Source organism: Chrysochloris asiatica, unplaced genomic scaffold (genome assembly GCF_000296735.1).
Source record: "Chrysochloris asiatica unplaced genomic scaffold, ChrAsi1.0 scaffold00002, whole genome shotgun sequence".
Classification (NCBI taxonomy): Eukaryota; Metazoa; Chordata; class Mammalia; order Afrosoricida; family Chrysochloridae; genus Chrysochloris; species Chrysochloris asiatica.
Genome location: NW_006408520.1, coordinates 51,325,243 through 51,350,425, shown reverse-complemented (window position 1 = coordinate 51,350,425; position 25,183 = coordinate 51,325,243). Strand labels below are relative to the sequence as shown.

General features: G+C 38.2%; 1 protein-coding gene across 1 annotated transcript in view; it reads left to right on the top strand.

Moving 5' to 3' along the window:
• Positions 1 to 15,232, top strand: part of TNNI3K (TNNI3 interacting kinase) — a 588,833-nt gene extending 573,601 nt beyond the window's left edge. The window contains exons 24-25 of the mRNA XM_006831035.1: positions 9,489 to 9,568; positions 15,156 to 15,232. Of these exons, the coding sequence (XP_006831098.1) occupies positions 9,489 to 9,568; positions 15,156 to 15,232 (157 nt within the window). The remainder of the gene's footprint in view (positions 1 to 9,488; positions 9,569 to 15,155) is intronic.
• Positions 15,233 to 25,183: the final 9,951 nt, after the last annotated feature.

The following is a 25,183-nucleotide window of genomic DNA, read 5'->3' as shown; positions in this document are numbered from 1 at the left end:
TGAAGTCTTTAATCATACTAGTCTTTAATGGTTTTCTATTCAACATAGCCAGGCCTGTGCTTAGGAAGATGAGTACATGCATGTAGCTCAGAAAAACTTATTACAATCAATCAGAGGGTTGGAGGGAATCACTAACCTCTCATTTAGAAAGTATACTGTGTATGTCCCATGTTTTAGCATCTCTGCAGACTGCCATTGTTTGATGTTGTTGTTATGTATCATCCAGTTGGTTCCAGCTCATAATAGCAACTTTGTTTAAGATTTCTGAGACTTAGCTGGTGTGGTTCAGACTGACCTTACAAACCAGTCCTTATCCTACAGTGCCACACCAGGACTCGTATTTTTAAAAAGATCAATGGAAGCTGATCAAATATGATCAAACATGAGAAAGCTAATTCTTAATTCTCTGTGATGATGAACAGTGTTTTTCTCTAAGGAATTTAGTGTTTATCATTATATACAAAGGTTCCAAAACTCTCATTCAGTTAGCTCCCCAAATAGTAGAGCAATAATAGTTTGACATGTACTGTTTTGAAAGTTGTGTTTAGCAGGAAAGTTGTGTTTAGCAGAAAGGCCACGGACTGAGAGTCAGAAGAGCTATTTGTTAAGTGCTGGTTCTGTTTCTTCCTAGTTCTGCAAGTTTATGCAATTCATTCACACATTCTGAGCCTGACTTTCTACCACCATAGAATAGAAGTAAAATTAATACCTTCCCAGAACAGCTCATGGAGGTTTTATATAAATGTTATAAGCTAACCAATGGAAAATTTCTGGCAAGTTGCAAAGCCCTTTGCAAATATGACATTATTATTATATCATTATGACATAACTTAATGCTCTAAGTCATTTATTTTTATTCTATCATTTTAATTTTATCCTTGCTTTCAAGCCATGTAGAATAGTATATATTTGCTATAATTTACCAAACCAAATTTCCCACCTCTGTAAAACCCTCAATCCAAAGAAGGATACATTTTTTTTAAATGGTTTCCTTTGGATCGTATGCCTAGCTGAAGTCTTCTTTGGGAGGCAATTCAGTCAGAAGCAATTATAGCACTAGCAAATATTCTGAGAATTCACAAAATCCCACAGCCAACACCATGATTCATTGCTCCAATACCAAAATCATTTGGCAGGCTATAGTTTGGAAGCAACAACACTGTCTGTTTCAAGACTCTAAATGGGGCCATTTAGATTTATTGTGACACTCCTTGGTCCCACTACTTCATGGAGATGACATAAGAATTCCCCAGAGTCTCTTCATACAGTGTTTTCCTTATTTCCTCTGGGAACTTGCTTGACAATATACCATCCATGGGTAAGAGATGGCATAGAATCTCCCCAATCCAATACAGCCTCTCTCAAGGCATTGTGATATGAATATTGTACAAATTTGTCTTATATAAAAAAAATCTTATAACAACCTTTGTGAAACAGCACTTGATTTCCTGCTACCAGCTTTATACTATTTGTCATTCAAATCCTTTGTTGTTGTTGGCAGTGGTGGTAATGCCCTTGAGTCAATTTCTACTTAGAAAGACCCCCATGTGACAGAGTATAACTGCCTCATTGGTTTTCTTGGCTGTAATCTTTCAGAAGCAAATATCCAAATCTTTCTCCCCCGGAGCTGCAAGGTGGGTTTGAGCAGCCAACCTTTTGGCTAATATTAGAGTGACTGCTGATGAGATATGGAAGTATTTTCTCTACTTTCCTTTGCTTTTTCTTAGACTCAGTATGATTCTTCCTTTCAAATGGAGACTAAAGGAGATGCTTCCCTTAGGCCAATGGCATATTTCTGTTACAATTTCATATAAAATGTATATAGACAAAAAGGTAAAAACACCATCCTGAATAGTAGCAGTAATGTGTAGCCAAGTATGCTGTGGCATAAGTGTAGAAATCAGACATTCAACCCTGGCCAAATGCCAAATGCCAGATGAGAAAGATAAGGGACTCCTGCGTACGTGAGAACTATATGATCTCACTCTGCCTTTGCAATACAGAAAACTTAGGTTTTCAGAATGGGCAAGGCTTTTAAAGAATTAGAGGATGGAAGAAATGAAAGAAACTGGGGTGCTTAGCTTCTTTACAATGCACAGCCAACACCTGCTTCAGTCACTGCTTGAACACTTCCTGGGATGGAGACAATGTCCTCTTCTGGAACAACTCGACCTACTTTTGGATAATAACTATAGGAAATGTGTTGGGTTTCATTTTGTTGTTTCTCCTGATTTGTAAGGCTTAGCTTAATTTTATGAGAGACATCAACTAAATGACTGAATATTCAACTAGTTTGATCTAATCATTTGTGATCTTATTTATAAAGCCATTATAAAAATCCTGCCAACGCCCAACTAAATGTGTTTTTAGTCTATAGATTTTCCTTTTATGTTTATCCTCTACCAAACAGAAGTAAAGCAAATCTAGCATGCTATTTTCTTCTTAATGAACATAGCTTCTAGTAATCAAACTTCTTTTTTCAAGTGTGCAGAAAGCATCTGTTAATATTCCTTTATAGAGATTTACCTGAAATTTACATTAACCTATTAATTTAGTTTGAATACTTTGTTTTACTTTTAGGAATTAAAACTATATTAAAGTAAATTCTGTTTTGCGACACATTTTCCATTCTTCATCATTCTACTATAATCTTATATACATGTTGATTTACTTCCTATCCAATATTTTCTTAATGGGATTGTGATGGACTCATCATTTCATTTGTGTCAGTCAAACTATGTTGTCATAGTTTTGAATGTCCTTGTTGCTATCTTTGTCAGCACATGAGCCTATTCCTAGACAATGTGACCATTAGCATGGCTCATTGCAATGGGTTGATGAGCCACTGTCTAAACAGCATTCACATTACAAATTGCAAATTACGTATTGTGGAATTAGGTGTGCAGTGGCCTAATTAGCACATCATCTATTAGAAAGTCTATACATATAAAAAGCATAGAGTAGAAAGCTATATATAGAGAGAGAGAGAGAAAGAGAGAGAGAGAGAGAGCGCTCTGGTAGCATAGCGTAGTGGTTACAGGGTTGCTATGGGTCAGAACTGACTCCATGGCACATAACAACAACAACATGTTCTGACCCATAGCGACCCTGTACAGGGTTTCCGAGGCTGTAAATCTTTACTGGAGCAGAAAGCCTCATCTTTCTCCCGTGGAACAGCTGGTAGTTTCGAACTGATGATCCTGAGGTTAGCAGCCCGATTTGTAACCACTACACTACAGCCAAGGAATCAAATGGAGTCACTGTTAGTCAGAATCAATGTGATGGCATAAAACAATAACCACCTTACTTTGTATAAATTCTTTATTCTCTTGTGCTCCTTTTGTAAAGACAATAACAGATTATTATATTCATCTTTGTACATACATAATAAACCAAATGTGAATTGTTTAACCTAAAATGAAGGACAGTTTTTCAGCACTAACAAAAACTATCATAAAGAACATAAAAAAGATATAAGGTGAAATTACACACATACTATGGACTTGTATAGGATAAGTACTGGACTTCAAACCACAAGGCCAGCAGTTTAAACCTACCAGCTGCTCCTCAGAAACTCTATACAGGGTGTTTATGTGTTGGAACCAACTCAGTTGTACTTAACAACTATATGTAGATGTTGTTGTTAAATGCCATTGAGTTGGTTCTCAACAGAAACCCTAAACAGCGACCCTGTATAGAGTTTCCCAGGAGTGGCTCGGGAACTTGAAATACAGACCTTGCAGTCCAAACTGACTTTGTAGTCCAGGGCATTATCCTGTACAAGGTTGCTATGAGTTGGAACTAACTTGAAAGCACACAAGAATAACAACAGTATGTACATCTTCTTTTTAACATAAAGAAGCCTACCTAGTTGTCCAGTAATATTAAATCCCTGGAAAATTGAGTGTTTTACTTACCTACCATCAGTTCACATTTATTCTCACTGGATTCATGGGGCAGCTGCATCGCTGGTAGTGACTTATTTTCACTGATCACAGCTTCAGCAGACAGAGATTTCAAAGTGTCTCTCAAACTCTGGGTGTCTGTGAAACCCCTGCTGAAGTCTGTACACAAATAGATTGAAGATGACTAGTTGCATTTTCATTTATCAGACTGGTTTCTTCTTGTTTTCTTGGCCTGGTCATGCTTACCTTCCATCTGTCTGTCACCCTTGAACAATATCCAGAGTTGGTTTATGTGGCTTCTCTTGGATAGACAGGTTAACTAACATGGCATGAACTGCATTCAGCAACTGAATGAGCAGGACAGCTTGGAGATGAGATTTTGTTCAGAGGAAACCAGATAGTCATTTTGGTGATAAAATATTTATCACCTATTATCTTGTTGTTGCCAAGATACTGCATATAGCACATTTCTTAAAAAGACATAGAATGTTAATGAGGTTACAGGTACGAATAAGGAAAACAATAGGGGAAATTTTTATTTTGAAAAATGTCTTGAATGACAATCTTGCATTGTACACATGCAAGTTACCTTCAAGTCTGTCTCCAGATCTCAAATACCCACAGCAGGACTGGGATGAGAATTCTATCCAACAGTAACAATCACACCAAGGGAGTTATGTTCATTTATCCTGGTCAATCCATACACATGAGACATGTATGCTTGTGCAGTGTTGGCAAGAGTGAAAAGCGTTTGTAATTATTCACAGATAACAAACACTATACAACAGGAAATGTTCCAAAACAAGTGGTCCTTCCATCAGGGTTATTAGGGTGAGATGGGACGGTTCCATGGCTGTCCCTTCTTTAACTGTGAATAAAGAAAATCGAGGGTCTTACCCTACCTAGTTTTAATTCCAGGGATTGTATATTCCCTGCACAGAGTGCAATGTAAGTTCTCCTTATTGCATAAAGAGGGAGAGTGTCTGACATGCGGCACCAACCTGGAACTATTAGCCTAAAGTTGTACCTCTTTCACTCTCCTGCTCCACCAATCATCTGTCAGTTTGTCACACTCTGGTGGCTTGCATGTCAATGATGCCAGAAGCTATGCCACTGGTATTTTAAATAGCAGGAGGGTCACCCATGGTTTCAATACAGTTTATAGACTAAGACAAACTAGGAAGAAGGAGAAGAAGAGTACTTCTGAATGGCAAACTATTGATAACATTGCACAGAATGCTTATTCCAGAACACTTATTTGTGATCATGAGGAACTTGTACATAGACCTAGAAGAGGCAGTTGTTCCAAAAGAACGGAGTGTATGGTTTAAAATCAGTGTATCCTTTCATCATACTTATTCAATCTGTATGCTGAGCAAATAATACAAGAAGCTGGATTATTTGAAGAAGAATGTGACATCAGGATTGGAGGAATCCTCATTAACAACCTGTGACATGCAGAAGATACAACTTAATTGCTGGAAGAAAAGAGGACTTAAAATACTTACTGATGAAGATCAAAGAGTACAGCCTTTAATATGGGTTACACATTAATGTAACAAAAACACAATGCCTCACAGCTGGGCCAATAAATAACTTCAAGATACATGGAGAAAAGATTGAAGTTGTCAGACTTCATTTTGCTTGGATCGATAATCAACACTCATGGGAGCAGCAGTAAAGAAATAAAAGGACAGATTGCATTAGGCAAATCTGCTGCAAAAGACTTCTTTAAAGTGTTCAAGAGCAAAGATATCCGTTTGAGGACTCGTAGGTGTGCCTGATTGAAGTCATGTGTTTCCAATTGCCTCATATGCATGTGAAAGTTATAATAAATAGGGAAGACCATAGAAGAATTGATTCATAAGAGTTATAATGTTGGAGAAGAATGTTAAAACTACCATGGACCGCCAGAAGAACAAATATATCTGTGTTTTATAAGAAGTACAGCCAGAGGATGGTGAGAATTCATCTCTTATATTTTGGACATGTTATCCAGAGGGACCAATCCCTGGAGAAGGACATCATGCTTGAAAAAATGTAGGGTCATTTAAAATAAGGGAAACATCCAATGACATGGAATGACCCAGTGGCAGCATCAGTGGGCTCTAAAGTAACAATTCTGAGGATGGTTCAGGACCAGACAGTGTTTCTTTCTGTTGTACATAGGGCCAGTATGAGTTGGAACTGGCTCAATGGCACCTAACATCAAAAATAACAAAACTGCTGCTTATTTAGACAAACCATTAGGCTTCAGAGGAGGAGGTGTAATAATCTTCCTCTGAGGTTCTGAAATCAAAAGATACTAGTGGTGGGAAAGATTGAACCATCTGAAGGACTGCCTCTTCTTAATTCTTATCCAGTACCCAGGATAGTTTATCATTTGATGTTAAATGATACCACATAGTATCCTGCTTTAAGCCAATACTACAATAATTATGCTGAGCTAATAAACCGAGAAGCTGGGTTATATGAAGAAAAACATGGCATCAGGATTGGAGGAAGACTCATTAACATCCTGCGATATGCAGATGATACAACCTTGCTTGCTGAAAGTGAGGAGGACTTAAAATACTTACTGATGAAAATCAAAGAGCACAGCCTTCAGTATGGATTGCATCTCAATGAAAAGGACACAAAATTCCTCACCACTGGACCAATAAACAACATTCTTATCAATGGATAAAAGAATGAAGTTGTCAAGGACTTCATTCTTCTTGGATCAACCACCAACACTCACAGAAGTAGCAGTGAAGAACGATGTATTACATTAGGCAAATTTGCTGCACAGGACCTTTTTAAAGTGTTGAAGAGCAAAGATGTCAGCTTGGGGACTAAGGTGGGCCTAACCCAAGCCATGGTATTTTCAATAACCTCATATGCATGTGAAAGCTGGACAGTGAATAAGGAAGACCATAGAAAAATTGATGCTTTTGAGTCATGATGTTGGAGGAGAATATTGAAAGTGCCATGGGCTGCAAAAAGAACCAACAGATCTGTGTTGGAAGAAGTGCAGCCAGAGTGCTCCTTGGAGGCCAAGATGGCCAAACTTCGTCTCTCACACTTCGGACATATTTTTAGGAGGGACCAATCGCTGGAGAAGGATATCATGTTTGGTAAGGTGGAGGGTCAGAGAAAAAGATGAAGACCCCCAGTGAGATGGATTGGCAAAGTGGCTGCAGCAATGGGCTCAAGTGTGACAAAAATTGTGAGGTTGTCCCAGGACTGGGCAGTGTTTCATTCTGTTATACATAGGGTCACCATGAATCGGTACTGACTCAATGGCACTAAACAATAACAACAACTAACAACAGTTACTAATATTTCACTGTCTCCTTGCTTTTTCTCATCTTCTTTCTCATGCTTTTCTTCTTCATCATTGTATACCTCTAGGAAATAGCCCCTCCCTGTCTATAAACTAAGAAAGCGAAACCAAACATGAGATCATTTATCATTTTTAAAGCCGCTAAGTGAATAAGTCCATGTGAATTAATGTCGGCTTCCAGAGAAATTTAACTTCTCTAAATCTACATTTTGTAATAACTTCATTTTTTTTTGAATTAACACACTTTGAACTATTTACAAAGTACTAGCTGATCCCTGCGTGAAATCTAAATATTTAAGATAGGATACCTGACTTCTAGGAGCTCGGTGTTTCATGGAGTTCTTGAACAAATAAATACAGCTTAACAGACTATGGTAAGCATGCTGGTACAAAGTAGTAGAAAGGCATGGAAGAGGAAGTGGTTAATACTTACGGGGACTTTTTAAAGAGAGCTTTGAAGTAGATCCTGTCTTGAGTTGGTTTTATAGATAGATAGATAATAAAAATAGGTAACATTCCTTGAGTGCTTACACATTATAGCACTCTAAAGATACTGTTGAAAGTATTTTACATTAACTCAAGATTAACCTTATAAATTAATTCTTGTTATGATTCCCTTTAAAGAGTCTGGCACCAGAACAGTCATTCTTAACCCAAACACAGGCTCTTATCGGTGATAAATAAGATGTCCATAGCAGATTCAAACATGGGAGCATCTTGACAATAACCATAGGTCAGAACCGACTCGACGGCACTTAACAACAACAACAAAAGGGACAATTTAAGCATGTTTGGAAAATCCAAAGTCTAATAGTGGTGGTTTGAACTTGAAGAGAAAAGAGTATAATGTGGCATTAAAGGACCTCTGGTAGCGTAGTGGTTACGAATCAGGCTGCGAATCTTAAGGTCAGCGGTTCGAAACTACCAGCTGCTCCGCAGGAGAAAGATGAGGCTTTCTACTCCCGTAAGGATTTACACCCTCGGAAACCCTGTACAGGGTCGCTATGGGTCGGAACCGACTCGACGGCACTTAACAACAAACAACATCTGTAGAGTACATGATACACATGCAATGTGAGTAGGCTTAGACTGGGGAGAGCTTTGAACATCAGCCTGAAGAATTGTGGGAGGCAAGGAAGTGCCATGGTGGAAGTGATACGGGAGACAACTGGGGAGCCTGGTGGAGGGAAGATTGGAGTGTCTTGAGGGAAGGACAACATTAGAAGTAAATTCATTCAACAATTATTTGTTGAGCTTATCTTATGTGCCAAGGACTATTCTAAGTGTTGTGCATATAGTAGTAAACAAGAAAAACAAGTTCCCCACCCTCCTTATGTGAACAGAATATGGACAGTAGATAAGTAATCACATAAATCTACAGCATAATACTATGTAGTGATAAGTACTCTGAAAGAAAGAAATAGGGTGTATAATTAATTGACAAATGTTATTAGATATTAGAGTGAGGGTTTTTATGGTTTCAGGTTTTGAGTCTTAAGAGCTAGAAGGTAAATGATATAATTAGCCAATATGATAAAAGAATAGGAGGGATTTGGAGAATAATGGATGGGATCAATAAAAGAGAGAAATCAGTCAGACAGCTACATTTGAATAGAGGATCAATCCATAGGTTTTGGAATAAAATGAAATTGAATTTGAATCCTACATGAGCAATATGCACTTGTGTGATAAGTTGCTTAATTGTGTTATTTTTAGTTTGATTATTTATAAAAAGAAATAATAGAGTAGCAAACAGTGATAAAAGATAATGGTAAGGACTAAATAAAATGATTATATGTAAATGCTTAACACTTAGAAAATATATAATATATATTACAATTATCATGTCAATAATGTCAATAGCATAATATTAGTAATATTATTACTCACCTCATATATATCGATTATTAGTAAGATAATGAGAGGTTCTTCTCAGTACCTTTTAAGTAAAGATTGGAAGCACATTAAACCAGATTTATACACAGCATTCCTTTTACTATTATATTTAATCATGAAAACAAATGAGAATATGAATGTATTTTTCTCATTTTACAGATAAATAACTGAGAATCAGAAAGGTTGATGTGCCCAATCATTTTTAACTCCTCCCCAACTATCACTTATTATTTATAAGATACATACAACTTTGTATCACTGTGCCATTTCTTTGGGATCTAAACTGAGTGAATCAATTCTGTTCTACATAAATATTATAATAAACCACCACAATGTGAAACTTGCTTCTCATGAATTTTCAGCTCTGAACAATGCTCCTCTCCAGGCCTTTCTTTGACGGAGATGAAAAGAAGTCTTCAGTTTCTACCTATTGACAAATATGGTAAGTATATAGATTCCTCAGATATATCTATTTTTTAATGGTAAAAACATTAGTTGTTGCTGTTAGGTGCCATTGGTTCAGTTCCGACACATAGCAACCCTGTGTACAAAAGAGTGAAACACTGCCCAATCCTGTGCCATCCTCACAGTTGCTGCTGCTACTGTGCCAATCCATCTTGTTGAGGGGCTGCCTCTTTTCCTCTGACCTTCCACTTTACCAACCACAGTGTCCTTCTCCATGGACTGGCCTTTCCTGATAATATTTCCGATGTATGAAAGAGGAAGTCTGGTTATCTTGGTTTCTCAGGAGCATTCTGGCTCTATTCCTACAACACGGTTTGTTTGTTCTTCTGGCAGTTCATGGTACCTTTCATATTATTCTCCAATACCATAACTCAAATGCATCAATTCTTCTACAGTCTTCATTGTGCACTGTCCAACTTTCACATGCATATGAAGCTATTAAAAACACCACGGGTTAGATCAGGCACATGTTAGTCCTCAAACTGATATATTTGCTTGTGAATGCTTTAAAGAAGTCTTGTGAAGTAGATTCGCTTAATGTAAAATGTCGTTTGATTTCTTGACTGATACTTCCATGAGTATTGATGGTTGAGCTGAGCAAAAGAAGTTTCTGATAACTTAAATCTTTTCTTCATTTATCACAATGTAATCTATTGGTCCAGTGGTGAGGATTTTTGTCTTCTTTTCATTGAGGTGCAGCCAACACTGAAGGTTGTGGTCTTTGATCTTTATCTAATTGTCAGATTCAAAATGGCCAATTCCAGCCCATTTCAGCTCACTTGTTGTTAAGTGCCATTGAGTTAGTTCTGACCCATAGTGCTCTAGTGCCTAGAATATTGTTGTTTACACATTCTATTTCATTTTTGACAGCTTCCATTTTCCCTAGATTCGCATATTGTATGTTCCAATTACTAATGGATGTTTGCAGCTGCTTCTTTTCATTTTGAGTTTTACCCATTAGCACATGAAGGTCCCAAAAGCATGATTCCACTTGAGTGATCACAGTCAATTCTACTTTGAAGAGGCAGCTCTTCCCTAGTCATACTTTGAGTTCCTTCCAACCTGAGTGGCTCATCTTCTGACATTATAACTGGCAGTAACCTGCTGTTATTTATCATGTTTTAATATCCCCTATTCTGGTGCTGGAGTCCTGGTGTAGTGCTGTAGGATAAGCACTGGACCGAAAGGTCAGTTTGAACTACAAGGTCAGAAGTTCAAACCCACCAGCTATGAGGTTATGATGAGTTGGAAATGACTTGACAATATTTAACAGAAACAATTTCTGGTGTTTCTTAATAGTGACTGCTTTTCATAAGGTTTTCGTTGGATAAACTTTTAAAAGTAGTCCACTTCTTTTTCCTTGTTGTTAAGTACCCTTAAGTCAATTCCAACTCATAGTTACCCTGTATAGAGTTTTGAGGAGTAGCTGGTGGGTTTTAACTCCTGACATTGTGGTTCAGACTGACATTGTCCAGTGTTTTATCCTACAGTCCCACATCAGGAATCCTTATTAGTCTGTCTTAATCTGGAAGCTCAACTAAAACCTGTCCACTATGGGTGTACCCTACTGATATTTAATTTACCGGTGGCATAGCTTCCAGCATCACAGGAACAGGCAAGCTACCACAATATGACAGACTGATAGATGAGTGGTTGTTAGATTTGTCTGTTTCACAATGGAAAAAACACTATGCTTTGTCATATTAAGAAGTGAGAAGCAAACGATGCTTTAAAAACTATAAAGGTTCAAATTTTGATATTGTAAATCTTGTATTACTCTTCATTCACCTTTGAATTTAATATATGTCTGCACGTATGTGTAACTGTTTTTGTGTGTACATGTGTACAACTTGATGAAAATCATCTGCATCTCATGATATTCCACTTTGGTATCAATTTATTGAATCTGTTGTTGTTGCTAACTGCTGTCACTGATCTCCAGGGTATATAGGTATTTATATCTGAGAACAATCATCTATTTTGTTCTTCCCCAAACCAAGTTCTGATAATAAATCTGATATCTTTAACTGACGTACATTTTCTAGTCCTCCATATGTTCTTGTAAAGTGCCTGGGCCTCATTTCTGACTCCTAGCAACCCTCTACAGGGTTTCTGAGGAGCAGCTGGTGAACTTGAACTGCCAACCTTTCGATTCAAACCAACTTTGCAGTCCAGCAGCGTTAACCCACAGAACTACAACAGGACTCCTAAGTCTACTGCCCCAAAATTCTACATCATGGGTGTGTAGATAGGTAAGAGATAAACAAAAGATGCATTTCAACTTGTATGCTGAGAAACCCCTCTCCCTGTAGCCAAGCACACAGTATAAAATATAAACTTTGCCATTCCCTCAAAAAACTGGAGTGGAGGAAAGTGGAGAGCTGGTGGAACCATTTTGTACAGGATTGCTTCAGAAAAAAACACACAAATCTTAGAACTAATTAGCAATGTTCTGTTTGAAAGTTCAAATCACGACAACTGCCATCGAGTCAATTCCAACTCATAGCAACCCTCTAAGATAAAACAGAGTTGCCCCCTAGGATTTCCAAGGCTGCAAATCTTTATGGAAGCAGACTGCCACATCCTCCTTCCATGGAGCAACTGACCTTTAGTTTAGCAACCAAGTGCTTATACACTGTGCCATAGGGGATAAGAAATCACCCCTGTTTGCTATATTCATATGTGAGGGCTGTTATGTCCTTTTTCTGATCTCTATGTTCTGGAAGGTTCAATATATGAGTATAATTGAAATTGTAGCACAACGGACCCATTCAGGGCAATTTTGCTGCATTATGTGGAGAGTCCTGATGTGGCACTACGGGTTAATATGATGAACTGCTAGATCTGTTTAAACTGTAAAATCAGTGGTTCAAGCTCACCAGCTGCTCCTTGGCAATCTCCATATAGGGTTGCTATGAGTGGGAACCAACTCCACAGCACTTAACAACAACATATGGAGGACCAGAAAATATATGTCAGTTAAAGAGATCTGATTTATTGCTGGAACTTGCTGTGGGGAAGAACAAATTGGATGATGGTTCCCAGAAACACGTATCTATAGATCTTGGAGGCTGTTGGCTCTTATGATAATATAAGGTGCTTTGAGATCCTTAACAATGTTCCTTGTCTGCAGAGAATCATTATCTAAAGCATTAGAAGCTCATAGGAAAAGAGATAATTTTTTTTTCTATATATAGATGTAGATGAACACTACTTAAGAACATTAAAGAAAGAAATTTGTGTGCTCCTGACTCTCCAATGCGTGTCTAGAATGCAGCCCAGGGATTTTTATCAGCAGCTTTATAACATAATTGGCCAGTCCAGCAGCAGATCCTTTTGAGAGGAAAATGTGTTCCAAGTGTCACATCATTGCATTTTTTTTATAGATGTAATATCATTTTTATCAAACATTTACAGATGTGACTTCACAACCATAAAATATAGGACACCCTTTGAAATGTGTGCTTTGACCAGAAGTTTTTCTTTTCATGGTGAAGTTTCAAGATGAAGCATTTCTTTAACATTAAGATCTGCTTCTTAAAGGAATAGGATTTTGAGCAAAATCCCCCAAGCTGAGAAATAAGACAAAAATGCTACAATTATATAAAAGTTGAGTCTGCCTATGCATATATATCTAGCAGAAGTAGAAGAAAACATTAAAATGTTTGGATGAGGTAAGACTTTCCTGAGAGTGAGAGTCGCTGTAGACAGAGAAGGCATATTTAATCTCCCACTAGGAAATGTAGCATCATAACTTCATTCTATTTCCATTTCATAAACCAATCCTGTTACAGTAGCATCTTTATTAACTGTTTTTTTTTTTCTTTTTTTTGCCCTCTCTCTATTTTCCCCCATAGTGTTTTCCTTCTACTTGAGGTTTTTTCACCTTAAAAAAAAATAACAAAACTTGCAAATATAATTCAGTCTTTTCTTAAAGCCTGTGGTCAGGTTTCATTTGGGTCCCACTTAAGCCCAACATGTCTGGCCTTACGGTAGCAACAATGGCATCATTATGCCACATCATGCCCTTCTGATTTTGCTGCCCATCTCTGAAGAAGAACATACTCACATTGCTGGGATATATGTTGAAAATTGGACTTGGCATTGAAACATCACAGGACAGTAAAATCGTGTGTGGTATATTGTTGTTGTTAAGTGCCGTCGAGTCGTTTCTAACTCATAGTAACCCTGAGTAGGGTTCCCATGTAGTGGCTGTGAGCTTGACCCTTTCAATTTAAACTGGCCTTGCAGTCCAGCATATTAACCCACAGCACCACACTAGGTGATACATTAGAAGCCTGATTATGGCAATAAAGGGATTATGAGCTAATTAAAACATCTATCTATGCTTGGAATGAAGGAACAGTTTCAGGCTGGACAGAACAAAGTCTTTTTGCTCTAGGATGTAGATTTTGTCTGAGTGTATCCTGTTTCCCCTCATCTAATCTTTCCAACATCACCTGAGGAGCCAACCCCATTGGAGTTGAGTGAGCGAGGATAGTCGGCAGAGGTATTGACATCAGTGGTGCCTTCTCTCAGAAAACTTAATGTGCTGCCTAAGAGATTTTGACAGAGACCTGTCTTATGAAAACAAATGTGCCCATTCAACTGCATATTGCTAGATGTCTTGATGAAAATGTAGATGGCTGAGTTGATTTTTAAAACTCAGCTATCAAAGGGGAGCAAAAAAGCAGCAGTAACTATTGACAAATGGGCCCATTTTCAAAGAAGAAATGAATGGCTTCCTTACTGTAGAGTAGAAAAGCTGCAGCTTCCGTTCATATGCCCTGGTTCTCTAGGACACTGGCTCTATTCTGAGTCACTAGGTCCATTCTCTGCATATTCCCAGGGCTGTTACATCAGTGGTATTGTCTTTAGTATTTAGACTTACCCAAACATAAATTCACTTAAAAATTGGACTCCCAAGGAGAAAGAAAACACCAACAGAAGCAACCTGCAATGGAGAGAAGACATTTACGTGTTCTCTAGTGCTATTTCCACCTTTCTCTGTTTTGTTTTTAAGCTATCATTTCTTTAGCATTCATGATACGGCCTCATGAATTGGGACCAACTTGATGGCCACATTGTTATATGTCATACATTATGCTAATTATGTATATATATTACCAACCTTGTAAGGTATGTACTATTGTTTCGTCTAGTGCAGATGAAGGCATTGACTAGAATTGAATTGAATAGAGGATAAGTAAGGTAACAAAAGTCATAGGGCAGGTAACTAGTGGAGACAGGCTTTATACCTAGATTGACACAGTTTTAAAACTATAATAAAACACTTTCCTGAACTGTTTCTTCTTTATTATAGCCCCAGAATGGTGCCTGACCAGCATTATGTCCCAAATAGGTTTCTATCATTTATGTTTCTCTTGTCTCTATTTTCATTTTTTTAATTTGCTTGTGTTTGACACCTGCTCACTAACACCTTAGCTACACTCTTTGTTCACGTGAGCCTGGAGAGCTTCCTGATGGCTCTGTATTGCAAAGTCAAAATGGGGAGTTGGGCTGGAAGGCCAGTAAGTAACAACTGAATTTCTTTTCTGATGCAGGCTATGTGTCTGATCCCATGAGCCCGATGCATTTTCATTCTTGCCGGAACAGTGGCAGTTTTGAGGACAGCAACTGACAGCATTAGGCATATACCTGAGGAGAGTTTTCCACAAAGCTGACAGCAACAATTTGAACCATGGCAGGTTTGCTTCCAATTATAATATGTTACCCTCTGAGGTCCCCTTCAATTGGCCTGTTTATTTACTGGTCCTATTAAATTCCCTATCACAATTTGGGCTTTAGGCTTGTGGCTAATGAACAAAATGCAAAAGAATCAAAACAGAATGCATTTGAAGCATTGTTTTTAATTTGGTAAATGAAAAACAAATTTATATTGCTACATGGATTTGGAGCTTAAGTCCACAGTAGTAACTTCATAATTATTATGTTTTCCTAGACTGAATTGTATGCACTTATGTTTGAAAGCCTTGTGTTTGATTTCATAGAATACTGCTCATTTTTAAAAATCTCATTATGTTACTCTGGTTTTCAGCTCTATGATTAAAGAGTCTTTGGTAGAATACAAAATTGATTCAGAAGTTTATTTTATCCCAACAAAATGTTCACTAGGTGCAACTTCTTACACACATATTGGTATAAAAAAGTAATGATTTCAGATCAAGATGCTTTCAGAAATTTGGCACTTGATGGTTTAGCTTCCTTTCCATGTTATAACCCTGGCATCTTATGTAGACAATGTATTCCTGTCAACATCAAGATGTTGCAAACATTATCAGTTCACTTATGAAACCAGCCTACTAATGAATGCCAGTCTGCTATGTGTACCAGAGCTTGGCACAGTACAGACTAGTATGTGCGGCATTTGCTGCCTTTGAGAAATAACAAATTTGCCCTCTAGGCTTGTTTCAGAACCCTGGTGTGGTGCTGTTGGATAAGCACTGAACTGGTAACCCCAAGGTTAGCAGTTCAAACCCACTAGGCCTTCTCAGAAATCCAATACATGGTTGAAATTAATTGAAACAGACTCTGTGGTCCTCAACAATAACAGTAAATGTGTGTTCCAACTAGGAAGGCAAGAATGATTCCACCAAATAGTTCAGTTTTCCCATTGAAATAAACAAACTTGGAAAAATCAGTCAAAACACTGAAAATTCAATAATAATTACTGCTTTTGACCTCAACAAGGCCTAAATAAAGAGAGAAACAAAATTAGTAAAAGAAAATTGGACTGCCTCTAAATCAGGCCTACTTATATTCAACACTATGAACATTTTTAACTGAATAATTCTTTGTTGTAGGGGGTGGTCCTGTGGAATGTTTAGCAACATCCTAGTTTCCCAGGCGGCACAAACATTTTACAATCGACTGCTAACCTGTTGTTGTTAGGTGTTATTGAGTCGGTACAGACTCGTGGTAACTTTAGGCACAATAGAACGAAACACTGTCCGGTCCTGAGCCAAGCTTATAGTTGTTGCTACACTAAAGCACATTGCTGCTGCCACTATCCAATCCCAAATTGAGTGGAGATCTTTTTCTTTTTTGATGACTTTCCACTTTACCAAGCATGGACTGGTTCCTCCTGATACTATGCCTGAAATATGAGAGCCCAAGTCTGGCCATCCTGGCTACCAAGGAATATTCTGCCTGTACTTCCTCCAACACAGACTTGTTTATTTTTCTGGCAGTCCATGGTACTTTTAATATTATTCTCTAATACCATAACTCTAATGCATTAATTCTTCTATGGTCTTCATTAATTATTATCCAACTTTCACATGCATATGAGGCTATTGAAAATACCATGGTTTGGGGGCAGGTGCGCCTTATTCCTCAAACTGATGTCTTTGCTCTTAAATACTTTAAAGAGGTCTTGTGCAGCAGATTTGCCTAATGCAATGTGTTGTTTGATTTCTTGACTGCTGCTTCCATGAGTGCTGATGTTTTATCCAAGCCAAATGAATCTGACAACTTCAGTGTTTTCGCCACATATCTTCAAGTTATTGATTGGTCCATTTGTGAGGCTTTTTATTTTCTTTACATTGAGCTGCAACCCATAATGAAGTCTGTGGTCCTTAATCTTCATCAGTAAGTATTTTAAGTCCCCTTCACTGTCAACAAGCAAGGTTGTGTCATCTGCATATCGCAGATGGTTAATGAGTCTTCCTTCAATCCCAATGTCGTGTTCTTCTTCTCAGATTATTTGCTCAGCATACAGATTGAATAAGTAAAGTGAAAGAACACAACCCTGTTGCACACCTTTCCTGAATTTAAACCATTTAGTGTTCCCTTATTCTATTTGAAAGATTACCTTGTGGTCTATGTACAGGTTCCTCATAAACACATTTGTGTTTCAGAATACTCATTCACCACAATGTTGTCCATATCTTGTCATGATCCACATAATTGAAAGCCTTTGTACAGTTAATAAAGCACAAGTTTACTTCTTTCTGGTATTCTCTGATTTCAGCCAAGATCCATTTTATGCCAGCAATGATATCACTCATTCCACATCCTGTCTGAATCTAGCCTGAACCTCTGATAATATCCTGTGAATGTACTGCTGCGACTGTTTTTGAATTACCTTTACCAAAATTTTATTTGCATGTGATATTAATGATATTGTCCAATTATTTTTGTGTTCTGCTGGGTCACCTTTCTTTGGCATAGGTATGAATATGGATCTCTTCCAAACAGTCAGCCAGATAACTGTATTACAAGTTTCTTGACATATATGAGTGAGTACATTCAGTGTTGCATCAGTTTTTTGAAAGATTTCAGTTTGCATTCCGTCAATTACTGGTGGCTTGTTAGTTGCCAATGCTTTCAGCTCATGCTGTACTTCTTTCTTTAGTATCATTGGCTCTTGATTATATGCTACCTCTTGAAATGGTTGAACATTGACCGTTCCTTTTGTTACAGTGACTCTGTGTATTCATTCCATCTTCTTTTGATGCTTTTTGCATCATTCAATATTTTGCCCAGAGAATCCTTCAAAATTGCAAGTCGAGACTTGAATAATTTTCTTCTTCAGTTCCTTCAGCTTGATAAATGCTGATCCTGTTCTTTTCTTTTGATTTTCTAACTCCAGGTCACTGCACATTTCATTATAATATTTTACTTTGTCTTCTTGAGCTGCCCTTTGAAATTTTCAGTTCTGCTGATAATAGTGATTGGCAGTTTGAACCCATTTATCAGTACTGTAAGGAGTTCTGGTAGTGTAGTGGTTAGGAATAGGGCTGCGAACCTTAAGGTCAGCAGTTCGAAACTACCAGCTGTTCTGCAGGAGAAAGATGAGGATTCCTGCTCCAGTAAAGATTTACAGCCTCGGAAACCCTGTATAGGGTCGCTATGAGTCATTACCGACTCCACGGCACATCACCACAACCATCAGTACTGTGGAATATGTTGTTGTTGTTGTGAAGTACCGTGGAGTCAGTCGGCTCCGACTCATAGTAACCCTGTACAGGGTTTCCGAGGCTGTAAATCTTTACGGGAGCAGAACCCTTCACCTTTCTCCCGCGGAACCGCTGGAGTTTCGAACTGCTGACCTTGAGGTTGGCAGCCCGAGATAAGACCTGGTAATCTACTGCCATAAAGGTTACAGTCATAAAGATGGAGAGTTCTCCGGAACACATTTGATTGCAATGAGTCAGAACAGGCTTCCCCATAGTAACTAGCAGTAACAACTGGGTTCTATTCACTAAATGCCAGCAGCACATCCATAGTCATGACAATAAAAATGCATCCTGACACTGCTAAAGGGCCACCTGTTGTTGTTGTTAAGTGCCGTCAAGTCGGTTCCGACCCGTAGCGACCCTGTACAGGGTTTCCGAGGATGTAAATCTTTACGGGAGTAGAAAGCCTCATCTTTCTCCCGCGGAGCGGCTGGTAGTTTAGAACTGCTGGTCTTAAGGTTAGCAGCCCGATTCGTAACCACTATGGAAGAAATGCCCCTGATTGAGAACCACTATTCTAAATCTAAATCCAGAGAAGACAATTAGGGACCTGTAGCTTGAAGAAAGGAGCACAGGGTTTGATCCCGCCCAGGGACATATCTGTAAACTTATTATGGAATCATACAAATGGAATTGGATAGAAGTATAGATTTATTGTTATTGTTTCGTGCCAGTGAGTCGACTCCAACCCATAGCAACCCTGTATAGGGTTTCCAAGGAGCAGCTGGTGAGCTTGAACCACCGACCTTGCAGTTCAAATGGCTTTGCAGTCTGAGGCATTAGCCCACAGCTCCACACTAGGACTCCTAGAAGTATAGATTGCTGTTCCTTAAATGTCTATAGTTAGCTCTTCTTTCCTTCCCATCAGTCCGCCCACTGAAAATGATGTTTCAGAGGGCAATTTCCATCAGAAGAATGGCAACTTCAATTCTAAAATCCCAGTGAGCCTAAGTTTCTTTCTTTCTTTCTTTTTTAAATAGGATGCTTTATTTTGAGTTCTGTGATAGTTTACATGGGAGAACATTAGCTTCACATTGCTCCCATCATATATCGTTTCCTTGCCATGGTTACAATCCCCTCCATGTGTCATCCACCAACTAGGTTGAGCCTAAATTTTTTATGGTTGCAGAGTTTCAGGTCTGCTTAGCTTTGGGTAGCCCAGTGCTGGTACAGAGGTAGAAATTTAAAACATGGTACTTCTAACTAGCTTTATCCTTCATTGGCCTCCAAAAATTTCATTTCCCTGCTCAATTATTTAGTCCTGGTATGACACTATAGGATCAGCACTGGATTGCTAACCACAGGTCAGAAGTTCAAACCCACCAGCCACTCCATGGAAACCCTATACAGGGTAACTATATGTTGAAAATGATTTGATGGCACTTAACAACAACAACCACAAAATCCTAATCTGCTTCAGAAACATTAAGTTCCCAGTGGACTTTGTAATAATCAGGACCAAAGAATGTGACATGACCTATCGGGCATAAACCTTTCTGGCATAGGCAGCAAAGAAGAAAAAGGAGCTGGTTAAAAACACCTGTCTCCATAGCTCAGCCTTGATCCTTTTGCTCTAGCTACTCTAGGGAATATGCTAGTTCCTACCCTATGATTCTTAAGAGCTTAATTTTTTATGAGTTGAGCTTAAATAAATACCTGAGAAAGTAAAGAAAAACAGCTTTAACTTAAAGATTTATGATCTATGTACTGATGAAAGTGTGTCGAGTCAAGACTTACCTGGGGTAATCTAGGTATCCTCCCGGCTCCCCATTGAATGGAGGTCATATCCAGAGGGAGTATTATTTGTTTCTGTAATGTCCCATATTTAGAGCAGAATTTTCTAGAACAGATCTGTCATGTTCTCTCTTCAGCACCCCCCCTTTAATTAGCTACCTCTTCCCTCCATACTACGTTTCCTATGTTGCTACTCCCCTCTAACTCTTGTCTTGTCAAGTATTCGCAAATAATGAGACTAATGTGTCTTGATTCCTGAAAAGGGAAACCTTTTCACAGATGCCAACATGTAGCTCACAAACCTTTTTCATAACTGTACCCTTAATGGGGCTCAGAGATCATCTTGGAGCTTGTCTTGAAATTGTGGTTTTTGGGAAGCTTTTATTTTTTTTCTCTCTCTCTCCTTGCTGAAAAATGTCTCACTAATTGCTTTCTTTTTCTGCTGGTAAAAATGAACTTCTATGATCATGTTTTTTCATGCTTAGCACATTAAAGTTTTTTTTTTTTTTTTTCCAATTGCATGTAGTACTGAGCTCACTTCGAAGATGTTCAATTAGCTATAATTGTAAGCCAAATTACAGCAGCACCAGGAGAGAGTTATTCCAACAGAGTGATTATTTGGGTTAAATTATTTCCAAACTGACATTTTCCTGGGAAAGAGAAAAAAAATCTGTGCTTGTGATAGGATGAAAGGCTAATCCTAAACAATCCTTCTGAATTGAAGGACTGAAATTCTCCCTCTTTTTATCCCTTCCTCCTTCTCTTTCTAGTTTTTGTTTTTTTTCTTCCATCATCTTTCTATCTCTTGAACAATAAGCATTCACTTTGGAATCATTCAGACCTTCCACAATATTTTTTCTAATTTTAGGCAAGTCATTTACCCTATCTCAACTCCAGTTTATTATCTTTAAAATGATGATAATAAAACTTACCACAGAGACTTATAAGAATTGCAAATAATATAAAGCACCTAGCACAAACTTTTCTACTCCATTAGAGTTTGTTGTAAATGTTGTTTATTGCTACTGTTACATCATCATGCAGACAAAGAGCTGTACTACAAAAGATGATTCTGAGAAGAGTGAAGATGTCTTACTCTGTTGGAGAAATAACCATAAAAGTCTGTAAGAACTCCATCTTTGTAAATAGTAAGCTGTTGAACTTAATACTTCTGAAGCAGATTGGGTTTTGGTAGACATGTCTTATTTACACCTGAAATAAATTTAGTTGACAAACCCTTTAAGCCAAGTGCAAAAACCAGAAAGAATTCTCCAAACAAGACAGATGCTAAGTAAAAGTATACAGAAAATTCAAACTTATTGAGTACCTCCTATGTGGCAGGGGCTATTTTAGATACTTTTAAGTTATTGCTACCATGTTTTTGTTTTGTTTTGTTTTTTATGTTTTTTTATTCTCTCCTTCCTTTCATTAAGTGTACTATTTTATTTAATTCCCTTAATAGCTCTGGAAATAAGAATCTTTTTTTTTTTTAATTTTGAAAATGGGGAATTCATGCTTACAGAATTAAATATCTATTCCAAGCTAACACAGAATGAAGTCAGGTTTCAAACACAAGTCTGTCTTTTATCAGTTTCTAGGATTTGTTCTTTCCACAAGGTTGCCTCCACTATAATGAAGAGAAAAAAAAAACTAGGAAAATAACAAATGTTCACAATTCAAAACTATGGTAAAAGTGAACAAATCAGCAGTTCACACAGTTCTGAGGAAAATGTGGGAATTGCTTTAAAACAAGTTTCAGCTGATTTCTGTAGTTTGTTATTACATAGTAAAATAAACAAGCAAAAATAATAGTTTTCTTTGCTATAATTATGGAAGAGAGGAGCTGGAATAATCTCAAGGCTCAAAAAACATACATTGTTATTTTCTAGGCAGAAAGAACAAGAAATGATTGACAGAAGCAAGACTCTCACCCTGATAAGCAAGAACAAAAAAGGTATGAGGGCAAAGCACAGCAATTAGGGAAGCCAAGAAGTTTCACATGTTCCTTTCCTCATTAGCACACTGGGTAGTGAAAGTGAGGAAGATGGTCCAGTAAGATTTGAATATCTTCTTCTGTCCGAGTTTTGTGTTGTTTATAGTTACTCAAGCATGCAGACTGAAGAGCTGCCCCTGATCAATTCCCTTCCATATATCAAGAGCCACAAGGGCAAAGATGAGCCATTTGACAGCTGTAATCAATCCCCTTACCTGTTACAAAGGAGCCTTAGCACAGTGACTAAAGTGCTGCGCTGCTAACCAAAAGGTAGGCGGTTTGAACCTACCAGTCAGGAGAGAAAAGATGTAGCACTCTGCTTCTATTAAGATTTAGAAGCCCATAAACCTTTCAGGGTGATTCTACTTTGATCTGTATAGTTGCTATGAGTCTGAATCAACTCCGTGGCAGTGGGGTTGGCTAGCTTTGGCTTTCCCCAGTTATGAGCTCAAGGCTCAGCTGCAGCAGTCACAGACTGTGTTCCCAAACTGTCAGCTCAATTAGCACCTTATGCAAAACATGATGGAGAAGCAAAGTTCTTCTCTCTTCTTGGGCATCCTACCTTTCTGAGGCTAACTAGAAATAAAAGAGCAGGGCTTGCACATTTTTCCTCAGGCCAAAGATTCAAGGAGGCACAGCAGCTGACCCAGTGGCAGGGTGCTAATTAAATTAGGCGTCTAGAATTAAAACACTGCCACAGGTGCCAGGCCCTGCTGATGAGGACACCTCTCCAAAGCACTCCCAGCCTAACTTTGTACCTTTAATTAGTGAGATAAAAGGAATATTATCACAACTATCTGTCTTTTAAGCAATGGGCTCAGATGCAGAAGAAAGATATCTTCACCGTTTTTTTAAAGGTTTTTAAGCTCACTAATTTCAGTGACCTCCATCCCTTCTTTTATCTCAAACTCATCAGAAAAGGGAAAGATTCAAGCAGGACCTTGAAATGCAATGGAGATAATTTGAATATTGGTTAGCCCTTCAGTTTTTTACTCATAATAATCCATGGTCTGCTTAACACCACTTCAAAAATTAATCCACAGTGAAGAATATCAGATTCTTCTTAAAAGGGATTTTTTTCTTTCCTTTCATGGAACTCAAATTAGTCTAAGGAGAAAAAATCAACATAAAGGTACTTTGTGATCAGAATCAAAATTAATGGGGCAATGGATGGCATATGCTTACTGTACACTAGATATGATGTCCTTAGAGTCTGATCATAAAGCAGTTTTAAAACTTAGTTGTTGTTGTTGTTGTTAGGTGCCATCGAGTCAGTACTAACCCATAACGACCTCATGCACAGCAGAACGAAACTCTGCCCGATCCTGGGCCAACCTCACTACTGTTGCCACACTTGAGTTCATCGATGATGCCACTTGGCCAGTCCATCTCATTGGGGGTCTTCCTCTTTTTCTCTGACTCTCCACCTTTCTAAACATGATAGCCTTCTCCACTGACTGATTCCTCCTGACAATGTATCCAAAGTATGAGAGACGAAGTTTGGCCATCTTGGTCTCCAAGGAGCACTCTGGCTGCACTTCTTCCAAAACTGATCTATTGGCTCTTTTTGCAGCCCATGGCACTTTCAATATTCTCCTCTAACACCATAACTCAAAGGCATCAATTCTTCTACGGTTTTCCTTATTCACTGTCCAGCTTTTGGGTGCATTTGAGGTTATTGAAAACACCATGGCTTGGGTCAGGTGCACCTTAGTCCTTAAGCTGACATCTTTGTTCTTCAACACTTTAAAAATATCTTGTGCAGCAGATTTGCCTAATGTTTGATTTCTTGACTGCTGCTTGCATGAATGTTGATAGTTGATCCAAGAAGAATGAAGTCCTTGACAACTTCAATCATTTCTCCATTGATAAGAATGTTGTTATTGGTCCAATGGTAAGGAATTTTGTTTTCTTTACATTGAGATGTAATCCATACTGAAGGCTGTGCTCTTTGATCTTCATCAATAAATGTTTTAAGTCCTCCTCATTTTCAGCAAGCAAGGTTGTATCATCTGCACATTGCAAGTTGTTAATGAGTCTTCCTCCAATGCTGATGCCATGTTTTACTTCATATAACCCAATTTCTCAGATTATTTGCTCAGCATACAGGTTGAATAAGTATGGTGAAAAAAATACAACCTTGTCATACACCTTTTTTAATTTTAAAACATTCAGTGTTCCCATGTTCTGTTCGAACAAGTGCCTCTTGGTCCACATACAGATTTATCATGAGCACAATTAAGTGTTCCAGAATACTCATACTTCACAATGTTGTCCATAGCTTGTCATGATCCACACAATTGAAAGCCTTTGCATAGTCAATAAAGTACAGGTAAACATCTTTCTGCTATTCTCTGCTTTCAGCCAAGATCCATCGGACATAAGCAATGATATCCCTTATTCCATGGCCTCTTCTGACTCTGGCATGAACCTCTCGAAGTTCTCTGTCAATGTATGCTTGTAGCCATTTTGGTATTACCTTTAGCAAAACTTTACTCGAATGGGATTTCAAAGAAATTGTCCAGTGATTTCGGCATTCTGCTGGGTCACCTCTCTTTGGAATGAGCACAAATGTGGAACTCTTCCAATCAGTCGGCCAGATAGTTATCTTCCAAATTTCTTGGCAGAGATGAATGAGTGCCTCCTGTGCCACCTCACTTTCTTGAAAGATTTCAATTTTTATTCCATCAATTCCTGGAGCCTTGTTCTCTGCCAATTCCTTCAATGCAACTTGGACTTCCTCCCTGAGTATCATTGGCTCTTGATCATATGCTACCTCTTGAAACAGTTGAACACGAACTATTTCCTTTTGGTACAGTGTATTCCTTCCATCTTCTCTAGATGCTTTCTGCATCATTCAATAGTTTTCCCAGTGCATCTTTCA